Below are 14,834 nucleotides of genomic sequence, written 5' to 3' on the forward strand. Positions count from 1 at the left end.
TAAACTCCTGGAAATCATCCACCAATTGTTGTTCCAGGCAGTAAGGCTTGTGATTTTACTAGTTAACAAGTGTATGGAAAGGATACTTACGATTTAAAAGCCTTAGAAGGTGTTTTTAGCCACCAAGAACAAGTGTGTGTTCTTGGTGAAAGTTGAAGATTATGAAGATCTAGAAGAAAAGGATGTTTTCATGGATGAAATCAAAGAGTGATTCATGATTAAGAAGGATAAAAACAACTGGGGTGAAGAACACTTATGTTTTTGAAGATCTAGGATGAAGAACTTGATGATACTTGAGAGAGAAATGGAAGTTCTTGAGGTGGAAGTGAAATAATGAAGAAAGTTGAAGGATATGAGACTATAAGGGGGATTTTACGGCCGTAAACTCCACATGATGGAGTTTAGGGCTTGAGTGTTATTTAGTGAATCTAACAGGTACTTCCTAACACTCATTCTTTAAATGTACTAGGCTCGGAACACTTCAAACAGACTCTAAACTGTGCTAAATGATAGCAGAAACGAGTCTAACACTCAGTTGAGTTGACTAACTGAGCTTTCAAAGCAAAAAAAAAAATTCGGGTTGTCACAATCACTGCTAGAAAGTGTTAGATTCTAAACTATCATGCAATGATTCTTTAGTAATGTCTAAGTACCAAAAGTCACATAGACTTGACCAATGATATTACAAAATATTCCTTTGTAGATTGTTACAAGACAATTCCATGGAAATGAAGTCTCAAATTCAAAGTACATTCCTTTGAATATCCTTCTTGAATAAAAGTTTCTAACTTTCTCATCTATATTTTAGGGGGGAATACAAGTATAACACAAGGAAATTTGCGTTAAAAATACAAACCATTATTTGTGGTGTCTTATATTTTATGTATATCTTATGTAAAAATATCAAATATACGAAACGACATTACTACCAAATTTATAAACATTTACATGCAAAGTTGTTAAAATGCAATGGTGTTCATTTTATCGCTACATACATTTCAAACTATAATGGATATAGTTTGGGGAATCATTGACGTTATTTTACCCTTTTGGGATCTAGAAATTATTATATAAAAGCACAATTATTTTCAGGCTATACCAACACTATGAAAGGGTAATACTTATTTATAACAAAAAGGAGTTTTCTTTTCATTTGAAGTGAACCTGTTAATGAATAATTATTTATAACAAAAAGGAGTTTTCAGACTATACAAACACTAGAAATAATTATTTATAACAAAAAGGAGTTTTCATTTCATTTTACGTGAACCTATTAATGAATAAATTTGTGAGACATTCGGCTTTACAGTACTTTAAAGTACTGCATTAAAGTCGTGTAATTGTAACCAAAATCTCTTGTAGGGAGAGCGTGATAGTTGTGCATAGATCTATACGGGATTGACAATCCTACACCTAAATTGTTAGTTACAGTTAGACCGACAGGGTCTGGGGTGGCAAATGTCATAACATTTCCAACGCCTGAAGAACGTCGATACAGGCCGACTGGGTCATAGCATGGTTACAATAACTCACATGAGGTATTAACAATAAATACGGTTTACAAGGATTAACAAACACATAAAACGGAGTTTTATTTATATAAAACTACAACATACTATTACAAGTACAGGAACATTCAGACGTTTTCACGTCTTAGGGTAGCTAAGTCTACAATACATTTTACAAGAAAATATTGGATTTTCTAGAAATCATACTCTATCGTTTTACAAGGAAAAACAACATATTTCTCAAATAAAACTTTTGTGAACTCATCAAGTTAATTATTGACATTTATTTCAAAATTACTTGTATTTTCAGGAAATCAGTGAACATGTAACCAACCACTATTGAGGACGGGATGCTAAGGCGTTAGTTCAAAACTCATTTTGTCATCATACTGTAATTTATTTGGAAACATGTAACACTATCAACAATGTAACCTTTTAAATTATATTAATGATGGTTGTGTTTGCTTTCTTTACTACTATTCAACTGTTATGATACCCCACATGAAGTCATCCACCCCTGGACGTTTTCGCCGTTCTGGTTTGGAGGTGTGACAGATTGGTATCAGAGTGTTCTTTATAGTGAACTAAGTATATATCGAACCATATAAGATATACAAACTATAAACATAATGGGACTAAAACTCTCTGACTAAACGATTTTTCACTCAATTATACTTTTAAAAATAAAATGATATTTTTATGAAAAGTATAAGTACATGCATACATGCCGGTATAATGTTATAGTTAGGACAATATAAAAGTATTAAAGGATGAGTTTAATACTACAAGTGAAAAAGAAAGGATTAGCCGGTTTCTTGGGTTTTTCTATTAAAAATGTGAAAAAGTCGGGATTTTTTTGTTCGAAAAATAAAATTTATGATTTTATTAAAAAATTTCTCAAAACATTGAGATTTTTCTAGAGATTTCTCATGTAAAAAAAACCATTAATCACTCTCAATATTATTTATTATATGAACATGTGTAATTTGAAGATTGAAACTTATGAAATTTGAGTGTAAAACAATGTTATTTTATGTAGATATACGTGATGAAGGGTTGCAATATTTTATATGTTAAGTTGTTTTTGAAAATTGGGATATTTTCATTTTCGGTTAATAATCATATTTTAAAATGGATACTTCTATTGTTATTTACAAATTTCTTTTATTAAGCCTTTAGTAAAGTAAGATGCTTAACCGATGACATACTAATTTTAGAGAAATTATAATAAATCACTAATCACTAGTTTTCCATCATAATTGTATTAAAAAAAAAAAAAAAAAAAACTTACAATGAAAAAACCTAATTGTATGCAGTTAGGTTTTTAAGGACTCGTCACTTTTATCTATGGAATCAACATGTTTATCACTCTCTCGTATGTGTCGGAACATTGGCTAGTGATTTTTTTTTATCCATTTCATTTTTTTTGTCATTATTTTTTTTTTCTATTTAAAAAAAAATGAAAACGTCAAAGTTTTAAAATTTAATCAATTAAATAATCATACTCATAAAATTTTGAAAATTAAATATTCTTCTAAAAGTTTATGCTTTTATAAAAAGATTAAACTGTACAAATGGTTCCTATGGTTTTACTTAAAATTGTGACTTTGATCCAAAAAGGTTTGGATTAGTATCAGAGATCTAAAGTTTTGATTTTGTTGCTTCTTTGGTCCAATCTGTTTTAATTTTTTTCAAAATGATGAATTTACTCCTGTTAATATGATTTTCTTTTTTTCTTATTTTTTTTCCTGATTTTCAGATTTTAAAAAAATGAAAAAATAAAATAAAAATAAAATAAATCTCTTTCTCTTATTTATTTTTCTAATTTTTCAGATTTAAAAAAAAAATAAAAAATAAATCTCTCTCTCGTGTGAAAAATATTCGAGCACAATGCTCTTGAACTTGGAACCAACCTTCAATATCTCACTCGCCATAGCAGTCGCTGGAGCCGGAGGAGACGAGGTCAGACCAAGATTCAGGTGCTCGATGAAACACCTGAAAGAAGAAGGATCGTCATCGCCACCACCTTACCCACAACCGCCTTCAACCCTACCTTCAGCCCTCAACGTCTCCGACACCACCAACCTCTGTCAGGAAAATCCTTATCTAAAGACGAAGGGCTCTCTCTCTCTCTATCTCTCTCTCCTTCCCCCCCCCCCCCCCCCCCCCCCCCCCTCGTTAAAGCTTAGTGAACAAACCTGGGTAACAGAGAAGACGCAGGACGGCGAACTAGGGTTTCAGACGCGTCAAGTTTCTCGTTTATATGTTGCATCTATCACACTGGTGTTATGCTTGTCTAATGGTGGTTGTAATTTCTAGTGGGTAGAGGAGGGGATCTTGATCGAACCTTTCATCCCCAAATTAAAAATCCGACTATTATTTCTAACCTTGAAGATGAAGATAATTGTGATTAATTCCATATTTTGGGGTTTCTCCTCAGAATTCCGACATTATTCTTCTGAAATTTCATAGGGCAGGAGACATTAAGTTCAAAAACGATGATGGATTCTAGTGTTCAATCTTTCTGATGATGAAAGTAATCTTTTTATTGATGAAACTATTGTGTTCTTTGATTCCAAAGAACAAAAAATGGATGCAGGTGACTACAACCAATGCACATGTTGTCAGATTTCATTTTTTTTTTTATTTGTCCCACACATGCATCCAAGTTGCACAACTAGTGCTCGAAGCAGAAGATAATGGGGGTGGATAGTTCTATTAAGGTTTTTTGAGAGAGAGAGAGAGAGAGAGAGAGAGAGAGAGAGAGAGAGAGAGAGAGAGAGAGAGAGAGAGAGAGAGAGAGGGTTTTGTCTTTTTTAATTTCTTTTTAATTTTTCTTTTACTAAGAAGAATATATAAACAAATACAAAAAAATGAAAAAACAAAAAACAAGGGTAAAATCGTTATTATAAAAAAGTTCAAAGCAAATTGGATCAAACTCGCAACAAAATGAAAAGTTTTGATTTCTGGTGCTAGTCCAAACCTTTTTGTACTAAAGTGACAATTTTCAGTTAACCACGGGGACCATTTGTGTAGTTTTGTCTTAAAAAAAAAATTTAATATAGAATTTGTTTTATAAAACATAGTTTATATCATTTTATATCACATAACTTTCATTTATAATATTTGGATCAAATTTATAAAATATTAAATATTTTAAATCATAATATTTTAGATCAAATCAGTTCCAAACAAAATAAAGTGTTTTTATTATAGATTTTAGTTTATAATATTTTAAATCATAAAATTTTGAATCACTTATTTGGATTGTATAAAATCTTCTTTAAATTATAACAAATTAAGGATTATAATCTTAACAATTTCTCTTTACAAACATAGTAAATATAAGAATATCTTAAATTATGTTATATAGTATTAATTTTGGACATGACTTAGATTGCTAGGAGCAAACAACGCGTTTGTGCGTTTTTCAGACATGGCAATCAAAACGGTGTTATAACGCCTTGTACATTGCTCATTCTCATGTTATTTGATGGTATGTTAAGAAATATTATCAAAGTCACGGGAAGTAACGTGAGAATTAACCAATCAAAAGTCATTATCTCACACACTCTCTCTTTTTATATATATAATTCTCTTTGTATCTCTTAACATGTTATAACATTCATGAGCAGATCCACAATAGAGCCCGAGGTATCCCAGTATACCCCTCAAAAAAATTCGGTAGTATAATTTTTTTTTTAGAAAAATTTCGTTTTATGTAGTGTACATATACATAAAATTAATATGTTTAGCAAGATAATAACACAAGATGTAATGGTTTAGATGGTTAAGGCGTTAAGGGATCTTTCTAGAGGTTGCAACTTCAAATCTTCTTCTAAACATTTATTTTCTTTTATGTTTGCGGCTCCTTTTAAATAGTTTTATACAAATTATACATATTATATTATGATGTTGTGAAAATTAAGGACAAACATTGAGTTGTCCAAGTGGTAAAGTGTTTAAACTTTTAAGTTTGAGGTCTCTCTGTCGAATCATGGTTGTTACATTGGTGTATTTTATTTTGTTTATCAGTTTTTGAATTTGTTTTTTAAAATTTTAAAATTGTCCCACATCGACCATAACATGAAACATAACTCGTATACATCTTTTATATAAGCAACACAAGCTTCTTACAAGTTAAAGTTTTGAATGAGTTTGGGTTTAAACCCGAAACCAAGTTTAGAAAACTAAGAAACCAAACCTGATTTGGAATACCCGTTTACTTTGAACCTGACTCCGCCACTGATAATATTTACATACAATTTTTTACATAAATCAAATGGTGTTAAAGATGACATGACATGTGAGTATCGAATTTTGGAAAATGATAATATATTTTAACATATTGCCCATACCTAGTAGCCTTATGAATGATAACATCTTTCATTTTCATTATATTTGGAGACAATAAAAAATATATATATATATATATATATATATATATTCATTTTATAGAAAATTAAATTTAAAACCTTTTGTTTTTTAATTTCTTTTAAATGAAAAAAAAAACATTGACAAAAATCAAATAACATGTGGGAGAGAGGAAATTAATTGATTCCACGTAAGGAATGACGAATATGAAAAACCATCTTTCGTAAAATAAGTTTTTTTTTTTATGTTATTTTTTTGACAAATAAGGTAAAAAAGTAATTACTTTTTACAATTTCTCCAGGGTTTGTTAAATTAAATGGATACAAATAAAAGCTTTGCATTTCAATATATAAAAACAAAAAGCTCGACTTTATATTAATAAGAAAAACGATATACCAAAACAAAAATATCAAACTTTGAATAGCGAAGAGAGTGGTTACAAAAACAGAAACGTAACTCATATTATCATACACGCATATCTCAAATCCAAATCAGCATGAAACTATCATCGCATCAGAATTATGATCGGAAATCCGAGCTCACGGCGTTCGATGAAACCAAATCCGGCGTCAAAGGACTTGTGGACGCCGAAATCACCACCGTTCCCCGTATATTCATCGTACCTTCATCTGAAAATCCAAACTCCGACGAACCACCGTCTCCAGAGCTAAATCTCCCGACCATCGATCTCGAAGGAATCAACGAAGATCCAATCCGGCGAAAGGAGGTGATCGAGCAAGTGAAGAATGCGTTGGGGAGTTGGGGGTTTTTCCAGATGGTGAATCATGGAATTCCCGATAGCATGTTGGAGGAGATAAAAAAAGGGGTTTTAGGGTTTTTTGAACAGGATGATGAGGTGAAGAAGGAGTGGTACAGCAGAGGGGATCGCAGTGGGAAGCTTAAACTTGTGTACAACAGCAATTTTGACTTATACTCTGCTCCTGTGGCGAATTGGAGAGACACTTTTTATTGCCCGATGGCTCCAGATCCTCCTCAACCACATGAGCTGCCTTCTGCTTGCAGGTTTGCTTCCATTTCCATGATTCCATCATCATTTCTCTAAACATTGAAATGAATTTTGTTATTCGAATATTGTTGTCGAGTTTTTCGAGTCATAAGTCTTGTTTGTTTTTTATTGTGATAAAGTGATAAAATATATTTGAAAAGATGTAGAAATTGCATGAGAAAAGTCTTACTTTAGTTTTTTTATTAATATTAATAACCAGTTTTTATTTTTATTTTTTTTTATTAAACGAAACGACACACTCTATTACATTACAAAAAGAGAGTATGTAACTATGGAAAAAAGGGTAACAAACATAAATTGAGTAATTGACAAATTGTTATATTCATAGGAATCATTATTTTCATTAAACTTTAATCGATCATTATTTTCATTAAAATTTAATCAAAGTAAGGCCACTTTAGAAAAAAAAGAAAAAACCCTTACATAGAAAAACCGTTGATGTCTTTTATTTTTATTTTTTTAATCAAAAGAAAAAACAAATGATAATTTGAATATTTTTCATTTACATAATTTTCTTTTTCATTTAGTTTTATTTACCTTTTAAAATCGTTTAACAATTTAATAATACTTACAATAATATCCGACCGACATAAGTTAGTATCATAGAGGTTTTTTTAGGTAAAACAAAAAATGTAAGTGTCTTCCGAAAAATTCTCAAAATAACACCGAATACGAGTTAAGTTTTCTATTTTTTCTAAGAAAATTAATGTTGTTGCAGAGATATTTTGATGGAGTACTCAAAAGAAGTAATGAAACTTGGAATTAATTTATTCAAATTAATATCCGAGGCTCTTCAGCTCAACCCAGATCACCTCATCAAACTGGGTTGCGCTGAAGGACTTGCAGTCCTCGGACACTACTATCCTCCATGTCCACAACCCGAGTTAGCAATCGGCACCAACACACATACCGACAATACCTTCATCACAATTCTTCTACAAGATGAAATCGGCGGCCTTCAACTCCTTCATCAAAACCATTGGATCAATATTCCGCCTAATCCTAAAGCTCTTGTAGTAAACGTTGGGGATTTATTACAGTTAATTTCAAACGATAAGGTTTTTAGTGCACAACATAGAGTTTTGGCAAATAAGATCGGTCCAAGAGTGTCTATAGCATCGTTCTTTACGACTGGAGACCTTCAGACATCGATGGTGTGTGAGCCGATTAAAGAGTTGGTATCTGAAGAGAATCCTGCAAAATATAGGAGTATAACGGTGAAGGAATATCATGAGCATTTTAACACGAAGGGCCTCAATGGGATATCTGCTCTTTTACGTTTCAAGATCTAGATATGTATACAAGAACTCAAAATATTGAAACATGGTATTTGGTAGGGCCGGTTCTAATGAAGTAAATATCTCCAACGACCCAGGACGAGCCAGAAAAAAAAAACCTTATCATTATTATAAGTTTTTATTTTTAAATAAAAATATATCTATAGTATGTAATAAAAAAAATTAAGCCCTAGACAGTTCTCCACTAGGTTGAGATCTTGTTCGTAGATTTTATCAAATTTCCTTTTAGGCCTTATTTGATATTAAAATATTTTTTATCAGTTAAGTTACTTAATTAAATCTATAATATAAAATAATTGTATTTTATATAAAGTATATAATTTAAATGTAAATATTATATTATAAAACTTCGTGGTTAAATAATAATTTGTTGTTTTTTAATAATTACGCATGTAAAAATTTTAACATCTCTTATATCTTTAAAAGAAAAAAAAAGATCCAGAAACTTTCAAAACAAAATCAGAAACAACTAAACAATAAAACATACATACTTGTTTCTTGAATCAATCACGATATCAGAATAACTAACACTTACCTAACTAGCTTCTATGGCTGCCAAGAAATATATATTGTAAATGTAATATAAGACCAAGAGCAAGAAGCCTCGACTCTATAAGACTATAACGATAAGAAAACTTTGGACCTACACCTTTTCTTCCATAGTGGATGCTCTCTCTAAAGGTAAGGTGACATTTGTGAAGTGATTATATGAACATGTATTCTTCTTACGGGGTGGCCAAATGAATAAGAAATGATGAATGATTTGAAAGGGTAATTAATTATGTTCTATATACATCTTTTGGTCAGTTTTTTATTACACGATTTAAAATTAAGGTTAATGATATTGTCTGTTGTCTCTCAATGAAATTTCGGTTTCGAACGTATGTTCTGGTTTTATAGGGGTATAAACTGACTTTTGTCAGGTTTAAATTGTCCTTTTGCAAATTATGAAAAGGTAACTCGGTTAACTCTTGCAACTCTTGGCGGACGCTTCTCTTACCCAATTCTCCTTTAGTAGCGCCGATAACGGTTCTCTATTATTCAGTTTTGAATAAGACAAAAGCATCACAAATGGAGAGTTTTTCTGCATCTTCCTCCGTATCGTGTTTCATAGCTATTAAACCCAATAAAAACCTTGCTTCCGTGTTGCGCACTTCTATTTCTGCTAGCATTTTCTCATGTTTGTTATCAAATCAACTTCAATGACGATAGATCTTGCTCATAGAGGGACTCAAATGAACGAACATCTTGACTTGTTGGGGTCACAAAACTGATATGCTTTCTCCTTTTTGTTGACCACCCATTCAGATTCCCATGTGATTTGGTTGCTGGTGGAGGCAAGGAATAAATAGTGTTTGATTTAGATATATCAGCGGTTTGTGAAATGTCCGATACAGTGTCAAGATTATTAGCGAACAAATAGTGCCCGATCCTCTATATCAGTTAAAATACAAAAGTAAATGGTATTTGATATTGATTTTCAAAACAATTTATTGACTTATTGGCTTTTTGAAAAGTCATTAAGTTAAAAAAAAAATGTATGGCAAACTTAAAAGCATTTTTCAAAAAAAAAAACTTTTTCATTAGCTTTTAAAAGCAGATTATAAAAAACATATAAAACTTGTCTTGTTGAAACTAATTTTTGGCTTTTAAGCAAAATAGCTTCAACAATAAAATTTTAAACCAAACATTTTTTAACTTATTAATTTATTGGTTTTTTTCAACATAAAAACTAATCCAATCACTTTTAAAAAAAAAAAAAAAAATTTACCATCACTATAAGTTAATAAACACTTATGTTTAAAAGATTTTTAAAATTCAAAAAATAATCCCAAACACTATAAGTAGTTCGACATAAACTCCATAAATGAACTCATAAATTTTCAAAAACTCAAAGGCGCCAACATAGGGATAACAATGATGTGGAAGAAAGAAGGAAACTTCTGATTGAACAACTTTAGACATAGTAGTTTGCCGGCCTCTTCTCATATTTCTTGATCCCCCCGATGCCCTCATTTTTTCACCACCCTTTTTTCCGAAATATAGGGTTCTTTAAGTCGTATCTTAATTATATTTCAAGATCAAAGCAATTAAGATAAAGGAGGAGACTCCCCTTTTTGCTTCCTATCGAAACTTTGCATCAATCTCCTTGTTGAGGTTGTTGGTGGGTAAGGTTTTTAATGGAAGTACTGAAGATGAAGAAAATATAAAACAAGATATGACATTTCAGGTCTATAATTAAGCCCAGAAGACGAATTAATGTGATTATGTAATTGTCACCGTAGATTAAAGAGCAGATGTAGTAGTAATATGTTTTCCTAGTTCAACATAGATGAAAGACGCAATTAGATTGACAGTAGATTTTGGAAACTCTTTATATCTTTTCCTAAGAAAGCTTTTGTAAGCATATCGGGGTTTATACATTGTTGCAAGTGAATGTGACGAATGAGCCCACCAAGGCAACCACTTATGACAATTTGACCACTTCATTGTTTATAAGCCTACATGGGTATAAAATCGATTAGGTATGAATTAAAAAAAAAAAAAAAAAAAAAAAAAAAAAAAAAAAAAAAAGAGAAGGTTAACATCCACTTTATGCCCCCGTAAAACCGGTTATATTAAAAGAAAAACGTTTATAACTACAATTTTATTGTCCAATAAACATTATTTTGACCTACAATAAGCAGTGTATCCGGTTTCCAACAAATGTTGTTACCACTTTTAATGTTGTCAACTTCCGATTATTCTATTTAATTGATTTTCTTTGCACATTTTCAACTTCAAAAATCAAATAACAAAATGTGAAGACATCAATGTCTTTTTAGTTCATTTTTATACTTGGTTTTGAAGAGCATCCCTTCCTCGTCGAACTCAGCTCCTCCTCACCAAAGCAATCATCGTTTCACTAATTTCACAATTGTACTTTTGTTGTTATTCAAAAACTAAGTTTATAACTATACGATTTAAATCATTATTAAGTAAGATTTATGATCTATTTTAGGAATTAACAATATTTATTTCTTTATTGCCCATCCTTTATTACCATCTCACAACCAATCATCATTTCCAGCGACGAGGTAAACTTATCACTCCCTATGTTTTCTCATTTTCTCTCACAAAAGCCTCACCATCCTCATCATCTTCTTCCATATGAAGATGAAACCATCATTGAAAGAGGAAACCCTAATCTAAAATCATCATCAATACCCATTGTCTTTTACAAATGCAATAATCCTTCAAAAAATTCCCACTCTTTCCATTTGGAATCTGTAGTCTTAGGGGATATTTGGCAACCTCTGAATGGAACAATGTGGATGTCACGTATAAGTCAGTCATCAATTAGCACGTAGGGTGTTGGGTAGTGGCGGACGCAGAACATTTGAAGATGGGTGTCACTCGTATACGAAGGTGGTGCACCTAACATGATTTTTTTATTTTTTTATTTTTTTATTTTTTTATTAATATTTTTACACTATGGGGCAGAATCGGAGCAGTGGCACAGAACCCCAAATGCTCTTCATAGGTCCGCCACTGGTGTTGGGTTTAGCCTCCGATTGACCTTTGAATGGACCAAAAACCTTAGAAACTTCATTTGAGGGTTATTTCTTGTAATCGTAAAGAGATTTTAACTATTGAGTCCAATATTTAACAAAAATTACCAAACAATCCCTTAGATTTAGATATTTGGGATTCACAATGGAGATAAATCAAAAACTAAAAATGGGTTCTTTTGGGTTAGCATTTTCTTTTTAGATAGTCAAATATGTATAGTTGAAATGACTACATATTCTTTTATATGTTTTCAAAATTTTGAAAATCACCAATGTTTCTTTGACTTTATGATTGAAGATGAAAAGTAACAAAATAAATCACCAGAAACTAGCCAAACTAATTGTTGTCGGTTAAAATTGTATTTATCAAATAGAAAATGTCATTTATACATTGATTAAATGTAGGGATGAAATTTAGAACCTGAAAATTGGACCAGAACCGGAATATGTAAAACTGGTCCGAGTTCTGGGTTTAAATAATGGCTTTTATCCGGGTTCCGGGTAATCCAGGTTTCGGGTCTAGGTAAACCTGGTTTAAGAACCAGAACCGTGTTAGGAACCAAAACCGGTTTTAAGGGCCGAAACCGGTTTATATGAAAAGTTCAAAATATGCATATCTTATTTGTTTGAGGTCGGATTGGCATGAAATTTTTTTCTGGAGTGTAATTCATAGTTTATATATTATTTTATAATATAATTTTGTCACTTTTGAGTTAATATTCATTGATTTACAGTCCATCAAAGTCCGGATATCAAAGTTGGACATATTATGTTTTTCAGATTTTTTTTGTGTATATCTAATTCGTTTGAAATCGGAATAGCATTTGGTTTTTCCAAAATGTAGTCTAGAGTTTGTACATAATTTTAGACTACAATTTTGTTATTGTTTGTTTCATATTCATTGACTTACAGCCCCCGAAAGTTGGGATATCAAAGCTGTGAATTTTCTGTTTTTCAACTTTATTTATATATTTTGTTAAATTTTAAAAATGCATATCTAATTCGTTTGAAGTCAGATTATAATGAAGTTTTTTGCAACGTACAACTTAGAGTTTATACATGATTTTGAACCATAATTTTGTCATTTTTGGTTTAATATTTAATGACTTATAATCCCTAAAGTTGGAAATATCAAAGTTGAAAATTTTTAAAGTTCAACCACTAAATAATTACCAAAAAAAATTAGAATTTCTTGGGTTTTCGGTTCTAGACCCACTTTACCCGATTCCACCGACCCAATGTTTCTGGATATTCTGATTGTAGACCCACTTTACCCGGTACCTTACACGAAACCTATACCAATCCTACAAAATCCGGTTAACTAGATCCCGATTTTTCTAGAGCCAGATATACCGGTCCTGGTTTTGACCCATTCTTGTCCTTAATTAAATGTACCATAGCATAACTTGTTACCTCCCAAAACATTAACCCAACATTAAACTAAAAAAATAAAAATAAAAATCTTAATTTCAACAAAAATAGAATATAATCATTTATATTCGTAAAATATACTTATTTAACACATCAGCTATGTATAAAATTAAAAAAAAAAAAAAAAAAATATTTCAAGTTCTGATTTATTTATTTATTTATTTTTTTATTAATCATTGAACGTAGTCATGTTCGAATGAGTGGTGGCACTTGGCAGCATATTCTCATATATTAGACTTTGCATGCCATCATTTTCGCAAAAATCAAAAATGGCTGCTGCCACCGCGTCGGACGTCTCAGGCTACGATCGACCAACGGAACTCAAAGCTTTCGACCAAACAAAAACTGGTGTTAAAGGCCTCGTCGATGCCGGAATCTGCCAAATCCCTCGCATCTTCATCCACCCACCGGAAACCACCTTCAAAACCTCCACAACTTTCGAGATTCCAATCGTCGACCTTGGATCAACCGATAGGGCATCGACGGTGGAGAAGATCCGTGCGGCGTCGGAGAATCTAGGTTTCTTTCAAGTGGTGAATCACGGGATCCCTGTGAGTGTTATGGACGAGATGCTTCAAGGAGTTCGTAGATTCCACGAACAAGATATGGAGGTGAAAAAACGAATATACTCGAGAGATTTTTCCAGAAGCGTCGTGTATAATAGCAACTTCGATCTTTACAGTTCCGCCGCCGCGAACTGGAGAGACACATTCTATTCATTTATGGCTCCGTCACCTCCACCGCCTGATGAATTGTCGGAAGTTTGCAGAGACATACAAATCGAGTATTCAAATCAAGTGATGAAACTAGGAAGCTTACTCTTCCGATTGATCTCAGAGGCTTTAGGGTTGAATGCAAATCATTTACGAGATTTGGATTGTGACAAAGGGCTTGCATTCCTCGGCCATTGTTATCCTCCATGTCCACAACCAGATCTTACCATGGGTACAACTAAACACACAGACGCTGGATTCCTAACTGTTCTTCTACAAGATGAAATCGGAGGCCTCCAAATACTCCATCAAAATCAATGGATTGATGTTCCTCCAACCCCTGGTGCCCTTGTGATCAACATTGGAGATCTATTACAGGCGAGTTTTTAGTTTTTGATTTTGACTCTCAAAAGTCAAAATTGCAGTCTAATTTTGTTGGGTTTCTATTTTTTTCCAGATGATATCGAATGACAAATTGAGGAGTGTGGAGCATAGAGTGGTGGCAAATGAGAAAGGGCTGAGAGTGTCGGTGGCGTGTTTCTTCACCACCGCCTTAGCACCGTCGACTAAGGTGTATGGTCCGATCAAAGAGCTGGTTTCGGATGAGAACCCACCGAGATACAGAGAAACCACCGTTCAGGAGTACTCTCAATATTCTTTCTCTACAGGCCTTGGTGTTCCTCGTTTGGATCATTTGAAGATATAAGCTACTATATGGATATATATAACGAACTTAAATTCATTATCAAATCATCTGTATTCACTTATATGAAAATATATGGATACTTACTTTACTTGTTTATTCACGAATATAAAGAACATTGTGCAAATATGTATTATAAAATAGTAAGAATTACAAGTGTTTTTTGGGAGATTTTAAGCATCCAATAGCGTCCAAGTCCTTAACATTGCTCACATTCTCGAAGCTAAGC

The 14,834-nt window shown here is 32.1% G+C and overlaps 2 protein-coding genes across 2 annotated transcripts; both read left to right on the plus strand.

Annotated features, from left to right (window-relative positions):
• Nucleotides 1–6,256: 6,256 nt before the first annotated feature.
• On the plus strand, nt 6,257–8,467 carry LOC145037667 (1-aminocyclopropane-1-carboxylate oxidase homolog 1-like). The gene is made up of 2 exons (XM_078986365.1): nt 6,257–6,905; nt 7,628–8,467. The coding sequence occupies exons 1-2, from the start codon at nt 6,379–6,381 to the stop codon at nt 8,199–8,201; spliced, it is 1,101 nt and encodes a 366-aa protein (XP_078842491.1). The 5' UTR covers nt 6,257–6,378; the 3' UTR covers nt 8,202–8,467.
• A 4,928-nt stretch (nt 8,468–13,395) lies between these two features.
• On the plus strand, nt 13,396–14,704 carry LOC145037668 (1-aminocyclopropane-1-carboxylate oxidase homolog 1-like). Its single transcript, XM_078986366.1, has 2 exons — nt 13,396–14,280; nt 14,360–14,704. The coding sequence occupies exons 1-2, from the start codon at nt 13,432–13,434 to the stop codon at nt 14,606–14,608; spliced, it is 1,098 nt and encodes a 365-aa protein (XP_078842492.1). The 5' UTR covers nt 13,396–13,431; the 3' UTR covers nt 14,609–14,704.
• The last annotated feature ends 130 nt before the right edge of the window (nt 14,705–14,834 follow it).

Source organism: Lactuca saligna, chromosome 3 (assembly GCF_052625555.1).
Source record: "Lactuca saligna cultivar CGN05327 chromosome 3, ASM5262555v1, whole genome shotgun sequence".
Lineage (NCBI taxonomy): Eukaryota > Viridiplantae > Streptophyta > Magnoliopsida > Asterales > Asteraceae > Lactuca > Lactuca saligna.